The sequence below is a fragment of the Phyllostomus hastatus genome, unplaced genomic scaffold (genome assembly GCF_019186645.2).
Source record: "Phyllostomus hastatus isolate PE091 unplaced genomic scaffold, TTU_PhHast_1.1 phas_contig_1162, whole genome shotgun sequence".
Lineage (NCBI taxonomy): Eukaryota > Metazoa > Chordata > Mammalia > Chiroptera > Phyllostomidae > Phyllostomus > Phyllostomus hastatus.
The window spans coordinates 5,573,806-5,585,823 of NW_025333537.1; the positions used below are offsets into that span (position 1 = coordinate 5,573,806).

At 48.3% G+C, this 12,018-nt stretch overlaps 1 protein-coding gene across 1 annotated transcript in view; it reads right to left on the reverse strand.

Annotated features, from left to right (window-relative positions):
* The window catches only part of FBXW8 (F-box and WD repeat domain containing 8), a 104,714-nt gene that overhangs the window by 70,184 nt on the left and 22,512 nt on the right, over positions 1–12,018 (reverse strand). The window contains exons 3-4 of the mRNA XM_045842421.1: positions 6,492–6,656; positions 2,551–2,639 (exon numbers count right to left, since the gene is read on the reverse strand). Of these exons, the coding sequence (XP_045698377.1) occupies positions 2,551–2,639; positions 6,492–6,656 (254 nt within the window). The remainder of the gene's footprint in view (positions 1–2,550; positions 2,640–6,491; positions 6,657–12,018) is intronic.

Here is a 12,018-nt window from a genome sequence, read left to right on the forward strand (position 1 = left end):
CTCATTGAAAAGTGCGGAAAAATCCAAAGGTACGCTGAGCAGAGTAATGAGGACAGGGCAGGCTGAAAACAAATTTCAAGGGACCGAGAGCGTCAGGAAAAGGTGACTGGGAATCATCACCCGCAAGACAGCAAGGGGAGCGAAGACCGACGAGCCGAAACCTGAACGACCACAGCTGTGTGTGCGTGTCCTCTGCCGGAAAAACGTGCCTCGAGTAGGCAGGGCGGGGGCCAGGTCCCACTCGCCTGGCAGGCCCTCGAGTATCCCGGGCGAGTTTATGAGTGAACGGCCAGCTGGAGGTTACTCTGGGTACGTGCGAAAAGAAGAACACGGGAGGGCCGGGCCTGGGTCAGCAACGTCTAACTGAATGAGGAGGAGCCCAGGCCTACACGGCACGACCCGGTAAGTACTCCGCACCAGGAGTATTTGCACACAGGATCGAGAGGATGGAAAGAAGCAAGAGGTTTTCCAAGAGTCTTTGCTCTCTATCAAGTGTATGAAATATATTTAATGGGTTTAAATGCAAAAATGCTACAGAGTTTAGCTCCAGCTATACAAACTAAATTCCACTTGTGGGGGGGGTAGAGAAGGAGAGACAGAGAGAAGAGGAGAAAAAAAAAGAAACACGAGATGAGCAGAAGAGAAAGAAGCGATGAGTGGCCACTGTCTCTTTAAGAGGCTCCTTGGAGATACATAACTGGAGAAAGCCTGGCGAATACAACATTGATTGGGAGTGAGGTAACCACAAACACCGCTGTCTCAAATGAAAAGGGATTCAAGATCTGACCCAGAAAACAAGCATCGTAACCACCAGATAAAATTTTAATGATAAACACAAGATGCTCTACATACAAGCAAGATGTGAAGTAGCTGATGCTAGGCCGTAAACGCAAGGTCCTCTCAGAAAGAGGAGCCGTGAGGAGCCTCTCTGGTCCACGGATCAAGTTCCACCTTATCGATCCGCACAACTCTGCCATCGCTTTGCTCTGCGCGGGTCTAGTCTGCAGGGCTGGGCGGGCCTCGGGGGAACACGGAGGCAGGGGGAAAGGACTGGCACCAGCCTGCCTTTTGTGAGGTCCACGTCCAGATGAGAAGTTCATCACCGGCCCCCGAGACTCAAGTCTGCTTTATTTCTGATTTCTTTTATGACTCTCTCGGTCCAATCTCCACATTCGGTCCTCAGAGGTCCCATGACACACAAGGAGACCCCTTCAAGCTAGAAGGACAGCGGTCCCTTTCTCGGGTAACATGGGACCTCGGCACTGGTGGGAGGAAGGACCTCACAGTACGCACCACGAGCTCTCAGGCCCGCACCTGTGCAGCGAGGGGCGCAAGCCCAAAGCCGCACCGGTTGGACAGAACTCCAGGTTTCCAGCCCATCAATCTTTCTAAAATAGTAGTTCTATCGTGCTCTGAGTCAGAGCATTAACCCCTACATTGTGGCCAGGAAAAACAAAATCTGAACAAAAGTGTTCCTTTATGCTGTACACATGAAACTAATACAAAAGCATACTGAATGTAAACTGTAATTTTAAAAAAATTTAATTGCACTTACAAAAATAAGAAAACCAGAACAACAACAACAACAACAACAACAAAACCCCAAACATGCTCCTCTTGGGCATATCTTGTTTAAAGCACAAAAGACTTTTTCATAGGCACTGAATGCCAGAAAATATTAAAATAATCTGACTGCAATTTCAAGTGGTTCTCTTGAAGAAATGCTTCTTAAAGAAAAAAAAATTTTCCTTAAAGAAGAACTTGCGTACTCCTAAGTTGTTAGGTCCAACGTGTTTCTGTTTTCTTCTGGGTGGGAGCCCCTCTGGGATGGCTCGCTCCCATGCCAGTCCAGGCTCAGAAGCTCGAGTGGCCTGCAGCACTGAGGATACAATTTGAGAATCTAGTCCAAGGCACCTCCATCAAAAATAACAAAAACAAAAACAAAACAAAACTGATGTTCTTATTATGCATTACGGAAATACATCAACACATCTCTGTAGTAAAATATGAAGACTTTATGCAAGTGGTTTTTGGAACAGAAGCCAAAGAAATCCACAGAAGTGAAATTAAATTTCTTGGCCACGGAGACGAACCAAAAGCCTACTTCAGGCCGAGTTAGATGGCAAACGCCACAATTAGGTGGCGGGGAAGCAGGACTGCGTGTGGCCGCGGCCCTTCCTCAACAATAAAAGCTTCAGAACGAGAGAACGAGAACAGGACCCCTCTGTGCCAACGCGTATTCCTCTTGACTTTTTTATGTCTTCATAAAACACAAACTGTTGGCCTTAACGAAACCGTAACATAACACACGCCACAGGAGTGGCTCTGAAGCCAGGGAGGACACACGGGGACGAACGGATCACGGATCGCGGCTCAGCTCCGCACCGTCTGCGTCTCACCCCGCACGCCGGCCGTCTCAAGCCCCGGGGGACGAGTCCTCTCAGCCACGGGCCACCCCTCCGCGAGTGCGTGCTCCGCTCGAGGACAGACAGTGTTCCCGGGCGCAGGGGCGGCGCGTGGAGAACAAAGTGAAAAGCTGTTCCGGCTTACCCTGCGATGACGACGCCATCGTGCGAGTGCACATCGCACAAAACCGCGTCGGCGACGTGCTCCAGCTCACTCACGGCGCCCCTGCGGTTCTGCGTAAGGAAAAGGGGGTGCAGTTCTCGTTACTCCTGGGACGGCCAGAGACAGAGCACGTCAGCCTCACCTACACGCCGCAGGGATTTACGGCAGGGACTGCGTTCAAAGCTACCTGGACAGCCAAACGGACAAAGATGACAACTGACACGCTGCCCCATCAGCACACACAAGTTACCACACGCGCGCACATACATGCACATGCGCACACACACACACACGACAAGCACTGAACTAGGGGCCCCGGCGTGGGAGAACGCCGCCCTGTGCTCAAGGGGACAGGAAGGCGACCTGTCCGCACTGGTAGCTGCAATCCACACAAGGCTGGCAGCGGCAAGTATCTGGAGAAAGGTATGAAGTGCACGAAAAAGTTCAGGTCAGAGAAGAGGAAGTATTTAATGATATTTTACCTGTTAACAGCCCTCAGAATAAAATGAACAAGTACACTCAAAAAGGCAAAATCAGGATGGGAAAGGAAGAAAAGCCACTGATCCGGATTGAGAGGCCAGAGGTTCACGAAAGTAGTTCTTCAAGGAAACCCTAGAACCCACGACATTTGCCACGCCAGGGCCGGGGACCAGATGGTCGGCGAAGAGAGGCGAGAAAAACACGTACCTTTCACTGTATGCCCTTTTCTGACTCTCAAATGATGTGTAGTGTGGCATTTTATTGATCCAAATATACATGTAAAATAATTATTTTTAAAATACAAATAGCCCTGGCTGGTGTAGCTCAGTGGATTGAGCGTCAGCCTGTGAACCAAAGGGTCACTGGTTCGATTCCCAGTCAGGACACGTGCCTGGGTTACAGGCCAGGTCCCCAATAGGGGGTGTGCTAGAGGCAACCACACAATGATGTTTCTCTCTCTTTCTCCCTCCCTTCCCCTCTGTCTAAAAATAAATTTAAATAAATAAATAAATAAATAAATAAATACAAGTAAAGGGAACCGGAAGGACTATAAAGCATCTACATGTGGGATGCTGGGAAGGGTGGGAGAGTGAAGCCGAAAGGAAGTGTGTGTGATGGTATTCCTGAACACCGGGCCAGCCGTCACTCCCGCTTTACCGGACTGGCCCAAGGACTGGAAACCGTGTGAGTGCTGGGCACAGCTGGTGGCACATAGCAAGTGTTCAAAAATGGCGGCAACCCTTATTATTATATTACTGGGAGACGGCTGATGACACCCACCCCATTAAAAACAACATCAGAGTAGCTGTATTCTAGGCACTGTGCGGGATGATCTGCATGATGATCTCACTTGAAGACCAGGTCCAAGGCTGAGGGGCACCCAAGGGGAGCTGTCCTGCCAGTGGATGTATGGGGATGGAAGGGAAGGACTTGGGAGTCATCTCTGTGAGGACACAGCCCAAGCGTAAGCACAAGGATAACAACGCTCTTTTGAGGGGCAGGTGTTGAAAGAAAAAGCGAGGGCCTGACAGCAAAACCCACGTGCTCATGGCATTCACTCACTTCTGCCACGTGGCTTCCCCACCCCGCCACCACCCCAGTGGTCCTCTGGTCTTGGAGAAATCCTCGAAGGGCAGAGAGAAAAGAGTTAATGCAAACACCAGGAAGAGGAACACTACAGCCACCATGCCCAGCTTATCAAATCATTTCCCTGTTGGCTCTGAACTGCAGGTCCAGGGAAGTTCCTGCGCTCACAGCCTGTCTCCCGTGTAGAAACGCCTGAGTGCCCTGGGGTCCCCTCTCAGGTTCCCCAGACACTGACCCAGGGAATACCAAACCAAATCACCTGCCTGACCCATCCTGACGTCAGCCACAAGTAGCACCGAACCACAGTGTCTGCGTGCAAAGGCCCGTGAGCGCTCCGGCCAACACTAACTGAGCACGGGGACGAGCAGGGCTGCTCTGAGCCCCACTGGAGAGTGGAGAACACCACGGCACAGAAGCAACGCGACTTGCTCTGACACTGCCTTTCCTGTTTCGATAGGACTTTTTTGTTCTAGCAGCACAATGAGAATCCCATCATTACAGCTCATGCAGTGTTTGCTACTGAATATTTCACTTATGTGGTCCTCGCTGGTAACATTGTCCGAAAAACAGGTCCAAGATACTCCAAAGAGAAGCCTCTCTCATATTCTGCCTGCAGTTTGACTCAGTTCATTCGGTCAACAACCACTCACCAAACACAGGGCTTCGTGCTAGTTGGAGAAAACCAATAAATAGATGTTCAGTTAAATCTCATGTGACTTGTGCACTGTTAATAAGTGCCAGATGACACGAGGTGGGTCTTTGAACCCCTTCCCTTCTGCCACCCCCAGCCTGGAGGAGGGGAGATGTCCGGGCCGCCTCCCTCGCCTTCTCCTGTACCACAGAGGAAACAAAAGCGCGGCCGCCGCTCTCTCTCAGGGCCTGACCTCTCTGAACCGGGGCACAAGCACACGGGGTGTCTGCAGCTCTCATGCTCAGTGATCTCAGAAGTGCCCCTTCCCCCCAGCCTGAAACGGCCCAGTTAATGCCCACCTCTCAAGCTTACCTTAAATTGCAGCCCCTCCTACCAGCATTAGACCCTGGCTTTCTGCCCTCCCCTGTCGCCACCTGTCTAAGCAGCTTTGTCAACCCCTTAAGCCTGGCTCTCGCTTATGTCCCTCACACAGACCTACTCAAGCACACAGGCAAGAGAGCCACGGGTGCCCCCACACACGTTCATTACCCGGTGAGGAGGCAACCTGTGGGCGGTGTGACTTTTAATTGATACTGAGTGGTGGCATCTTAATGGCCTGAGAAAGGATAGCTCTGCTCATTCTCCTTAGAAAGGTGGTTCTCCACCAGGAGCGATGTTGCCCCCAGGGGACATCTGAAGATGTCTGAAGACATTTTCGGTTGTCACAGCTGGGAGAGAAAGAGAATGCCCCTGGCACCTACTGGGTAGAGACTACGGAGGCTGCTCAACGTCCTCCAGGGCAGAGGGCAGCCCTCGCCGCGGAGAACTACCTGGCCCCAGCGCCTCCAGCACAAGGGCTGAGACCCACGGCTCTTACTGACTTTGCCAGAAGCCGTGCGAGGTCGCCCAGATCAAGAGTATCAGTCACTAATCAGGTTAGAGGTGACTGGGGACAGACGTGCACACAGGCCATATGTCACCATCGGTAATGAGCAAAAGCCTGTCCATCTCCAAGTCTATCAGGACTGACCTTTACAGGAGAGGACAGAGTACGGTTTTCTCCCCTCCACGCGGCCAACACCCAGCCACGCAGGCGGGGAGGAGCACGACCGCCGCCCGGCTGTCTCGTCGCGCCTCGAGCAGCTTCACGGGACACTGTTCTCGACACTTACTTCCTACAGAAACACTGCGCTGTGACATTCTTAGTTGTGATCTAATATTTCTGTAGAGATTCTGAAGTGATAAATGTGATGGAAGCAAGCCAAGAAGAGGTTACGGGAGGGAAGAGAAGGCAGGGCTTAGAGACATTTAATAATCTCCCTCTTAACACTTACTGGAAACAGCCCCTCTTTTGTATTCAGGTGGCGCTTTTGCTTTCTCGGTCGGTCCAGGGAGGCGGAGGTGGTGAGAGGGGCCGTGCGGAGCCCTGTGTCGAAGACCCTGCCGGCAGAGGGGGGCGGCCGGCCTCCCTAGCTCCCCTTCCCCTCCCGGAGAACAGCAGGACGCTCCCAAAGAGCGTGGCTGGAACGGGGGCAGAGACTCCGAGGGCGAACAAGATGGGCAACGAGGCACCGACAGCTGAGGGTACGCTCCCCATCCTCCTCTCCCTTTGCTCCTGGCAGTTAACCTCAGGCTGCAACCAGAAGGACTCGGTGATCAGTCCCGGGCTGGGATCCCCGTGTCCCTGCAGGCTCTTCTGCAGGTAATGATATTGGCCATCGCCTACCTTCCAGTTGGTTCTTAACATGTGTTCCTTGGCTCGGCACTCTCGGAGGACGCGCTTCCAGCAAGAGTAGTCAGAGATGCTGCTCTCGGGAAGGCGGCCGTCCTGCTGGCACAGCCGGTACCACAGCACTTCGTCCTCGGCGATCACCTTCCACGTCTTGCTCACCTACAACGGCAGAAGTGACACAAGTGTCAAATCCTGCAATTAGAGAAGGCCCTTGTCATCCAAAAATCAATCAACACCTTTATTATTGCCCTGGGTTTATGGCAGTATAAAATGTCTCATTAACAAAACACTCCGAGGTGGGAAAAAAAAAAAAGCAACAAGCAAATGTTTCCAGTTTTATCTTTCAAGATTGCAAAATTGTTGTATTATCATCTGATATCACATTTTAGACTACTTGAAGTATTATATAACCTCAGAGAAAAATACGCAAACACACAAAAGGCAAGAAATACACGCTATGCCGTGCTGAGTGGTAGACAATCACACACAGCTTGTCAGAACAGAACCACTTTGCTCCCACCGACAGGCCCTTGCAGTCCCGTCTTACAGGGCTGGAGGCCCGTGGCCTCTGAAATAGAAGCCACAATACAATAAATATCCCTAACTCAAAACTTCTGCTTGTGTGAGAATTTCAGATTTATGGTACGTGTGAAAGCTTAGATTTTAAGTGTGTACCTTAAGAAATATTTAACAGAAACTCAAGCTGTTAACCAGGACTGTAAGATCTGATACAGAGAAATGAATGTTATGTCTGGACTGAATTTCAAATCCCAACAGTATCCAGAGGAAACGGCAGTTTTAGCGATTAGTGCTTTGTCTTCCAGGCCTATCTGAGGGGAACAATGAGTTTACTTCACCCCCCCGATAATGTACAAGGTGGGGCAGACTGCAGAAGGTGGACTCCGCCGGCAAGGTGAGAAACTGACCCAGCAGATCACCGTGTTCTTGGGTCACAATGCATTCTGACTGTGGCTCACCCAACTCATTTTTAATCAAGTAAGAGTTGTGACCAATGGCTTCAGTTACCAGTGCTCCTTAACACTGCCGCGAGGCCACTTCAAGACGTCAAATTACGCAGGTGAGAAGAACGCATGTGAGCCAGAGTAAGAGCACGCGCAGGGCCCATGCTCCCCGCACACGGATGCCTCACTTAATGACGAACTGATAGGGGGTTAACTTTTGGAATTACAGAGTGAAGATCTCCAAAAATCTGCTCCTCCATAAAAGCAACAAAAATGCTGCCAAAAATTGTCAAAAATCAACTTTTTCACAGCTCTGGAAATTAACTAAAGGCTTGCAACATTTTGAGGAGCGTTTATTCAAGAAAAATGGCTGAATCTTGGTAAGAAGCGTAACTTCTGTTTTGTTTGAACTTTCGCTAATCCCATCTTCCTCCTTCAGCTCCGTGGTGGCCGTGAAGACCGACAGCCTTGCAGCCACAGTAGCTGTAAAGTCCAGGAGCCCCGCAGCCACTGGGGGGGCCAGGCAGGTTTCCAGTGCCCCCAAAGTGCCATCCCCAGGGAAATGTCGCCATTTGGCCTGCCTGGCAGCTTGCCGAGAAACTCTTCTGAAGGCGGGTCTTTATCCGAACTGCCTCAGAGTGCACTCTGTCCTGTCCCCAGGGCATTTGTCAAAGACAGTAAGGGACAACTGTTGAACATGGCAGCTGCCTAAGGCAGCATGACCAACTGGGGCTAAAAAGAGAAGGACCGGAACACTTAGAAGGAAAATCGGGGGGATGGGGTGCCCAGAGCGGGCTCTGAAAGGCTCCAAGATGTTTCTGGGAACAAAGAAGGTCACGAGCATGAACGGAAATGTGTGTATGTGTGCCCAGGGAAGTCCTGGTCTCTCAGCTCTTGCAAACCCCGAGGCTCTGCACAAGCAGGAGGTGCAGGCTAACGCAGGCTGTAAACTACAAGCACACTGAAGGCATGCCCCACACCCAGGGTGTACCTCAGCAAAGGCTGGGAAACGTATTGGTCCAACGTACTTAAGGGAATCTCCATCTAAACACTAGCTAACCACTAAGCAAACTGAGCAGAGACTTGGTCCGAAACAAAACAAACAGGAGGAGCAGTAACAAAAATACCACGTTAACGAACCCTGCAGAGGGGGGCAATCTGATTTCCAGAGTGCCACACTTTTTTAAAGGCCGGTTTTTAACACAAAATGATGAGACACACGAGAAATGGGAAGGTGCAACCCGTGTACAGGGCAAGAAAAACAGGAGCTAGAAACCATCCCTGGGGAAGCCCAGACGTCATAAAATCACTAAACAAAGACTTTGCACCAGCCACTGTGTGTGTTCAAAACACTAAAGGAAAGCATGTCTGAGGAGTAAAGGGGGTATGGTATAAGCACAAGTTCTCGCCCAGTAGAGAATATCAATAAAGAGATATGCTATTTTTAAAAACCAAATAGAAATTTTAGAGTTGAGAGGCACAATAACTGGAATAAAAACTTCACCAGCGGGGTGCAAAAACAGACGTGAGCTAGCAGAAGAATCGGGAAACTTAAGGTCAATTAAGATTCTTCAGTCTGAGAAAGAAAAAAATGAAGGAAAAATGCACAAATCAACCAACCAACCAAACGACGAAGAAAATGACCAAGCCGCAGAGACCTGAGAGGCACCATGTGTGTGGGCCAACACAAGCATTATGAGAGCTCCAGAAGGAGGGAGAGAGACGAGGGGGTGGAAAGACTAGCTGAAGAAATAATGATCGAAAACTTGCCACATTCAATGAAAAACATCAATCTACACATCAAAAAAATTCAACAAACTCCACGAAGACTTCACACCTAGACACATCACAGTCAAGCTGTTGAAAGCCAAGACGGAGTGAGTCTTGAAAGCGTCAGAGAAAAAAGACCCACTGCACACAGGGAGTCTGTTCGTATCAGAAATCACGGGGCGGCCTATGCAAATTGCCAAAAGAGACTGTCAGCCAATAACTATCTGTCCGACCAAACTATCCTTTGAGAAGAAAAGAGGAACGAGGTTATTCCCAAATAAACAAAAAAACAATTCTGCTGCCTGAAGCATAAAACCGTGTTGACAGGCATATAACACATAAAAATATGATGTGTATGAAATGATAGTACAAAGGAGAAAGAGGGAACAAAATTATATTGGAGCAGTTTTGGTATAATCTTGAAATTATAAATTGGTATTAACCCAAAGTAAAATTTTTTATAATGAACTTGTAATCCCCAGGGCAACCACTGAGAAAACACAGTAACTTTTTAAAATATGGCAAAAGAAACAAGGGAATTAACATGGTATGCTAGGAAAATGTCTTCATGAAAGAAGAGAGTGATGCAGGAAAAGGGGAACAAGCGCGCACGGCAGGCATCGACGCTGCCTCATCCGTGATCACACTGAAGGTGAAGTGACCGAGTGTCCCCATCGGAACACAGACTGGCAAAGCAAACACACACGACGTGACCTGCGGCATCTCTGAGAGACGCACTGCAGATTCAAACACACAGACCAGACGGAAGTAAAGGATGAAAAAAGATACACCGCACAAACAATACCCAAAAGGGAGCTGGAATTTGTACACTAATGCCACATAAAATGAACTTTAAGACAAAACTTGTTTCTAGAGACAAGGATATTTTTATAATGAGGGTGAACCCAACAGGAAGATACGACAACTACGAACCTAACATACGCACTTAACGACAGGGCCCCAACACGCACAAATCAAAAACTGGTCGATGTAAAGGAAAACGTGACAGTTCTACCACGATACCCGAGGCTGCCCCACTCCGCTTCCACTAATGGACAGAGTACCTAAACAGAAGAATACCAACAAGGAAATGTAAGACCGGAACAGCCCTGCAAACCAGCCAGACGTAAGAGACATCCGTAGAACACTCCCGGACGACAGGGTGCAGCCCTTCTCACGGGCAGCGGGCGCTCTCCAGGACAGCCCGTGTGCTAGGACGTAAAACAAATCTCAGCCCATTTAAAGGGACTGGCATCATACAAAGTATGTTCTCTGACCACAACAGAGTGAAATCCCAAGTCAGTAGCAGAAGTAAATTTGGGAAATTCACAAATATGTGGAAATTAAACACCATACTCCTAAATAATCGATAGGTCAAAGAAATTGTGAGAGAAAGTAGAAAGTACTTGGAGATGAGTGAAAACACAAATGGAACATGCAAAGCTTATGGGACAGAGTAAACACAGTGCTTCATGGGAAATTTATATCTGCAAAACTCCCCGCATTGAAAGAGATCTGAGGCCAAAAAGCCTTCTCCCTTCAAAAACTAGAAGAGAAAACTAAACCCAAAGCAAGCAGAACAAAGGAAATAAAGATTACAATAGAAATAAGTGAAATCAAGAAAAATCAAGGAAATAAAATGAGTTCTTAGAAAAGATCAACAAAGTTAACGAAACTTTACCCAGCCTGACCACAGGAAAAAAGAGAAGACTCAAATCACTAAATTCAAGAACGAAAGAGAAGCCACCACTACAACGTAAAGTATTAAAAGGGAATACTGTGAACAATTATATGCCAACAAATCAGATAAGCTAGATGAAATGGTTACATTCCTAGAAAGACACAAACTACTGAAACCAACTCAAAAAACAGACAATCTGAAACAGACCTATAACAAGTAAAGACGTTTCATTGATAATTTTAAAACTTCATGTACAGAAAAGCCCAGGCCTAGATGGCTTCCCTGGTGAACTCCACCAAATGTTTAAAAAGGAATTGATACCAAACATTCACAAACTCTTCCAAAAAACAGAAGAGAGAACGCTTTCCAACTCAGCTAGGAGGCCAGTGTTACCGATACCAGAGCCAGACAAACACCATGAGAAAAGAACACTACAAACCAACACCTCTTATGAGTATACACAAAAATTTTCAACGCAACACTAGCAAACTGAATCCAGCAACACATGAAATATGTGCCATGACCAAATACAGTCTATCCCAGCATACAAGCTTGGTTTAAAATATAAAAATCGATGTAATATATATTACTAGAATAAAGGACATAAACCACATGAAGTTCTCATAAATTTTGTTAAAAACTATAAAAATTTTAAAAACAGTAGGGGAGTTCTTTATATTCAAAACGATTCTACGTGGTACAAAAAAATTCACAGCACAGCAGAGTTCCTTTACGTAACAACCTCCCCGAGGGGACATAAAGTGACTGGATATGGTGTTTACACGTATGTTTGATAACATTTTCAGAAACATGTCGTTATGACTGCCTCCCTCGTTCGAGAAGCAGCGTGATGCCACAGGAAACCAGGTACACGCGCGGGGACAAACCCAGCCCCCAGCGCCAGGTCCTCCCAGCTGTGTCATGAAGAGAAAGTTGCTGTGCTTCCCTGCACCCTTTTCCTCCTCTGCAATGGTGGGGGGTGGGGGCGTCAGATTCTAAAGTGTCCCTTACAACACTAAATTCTATGACCTCGGGGTCTTTGTTTCCTCTTTAAAATGTGAATAATCAGACCTGGGGGGTGTGGCTCAGTGGGTTGAGTGTGGACCTT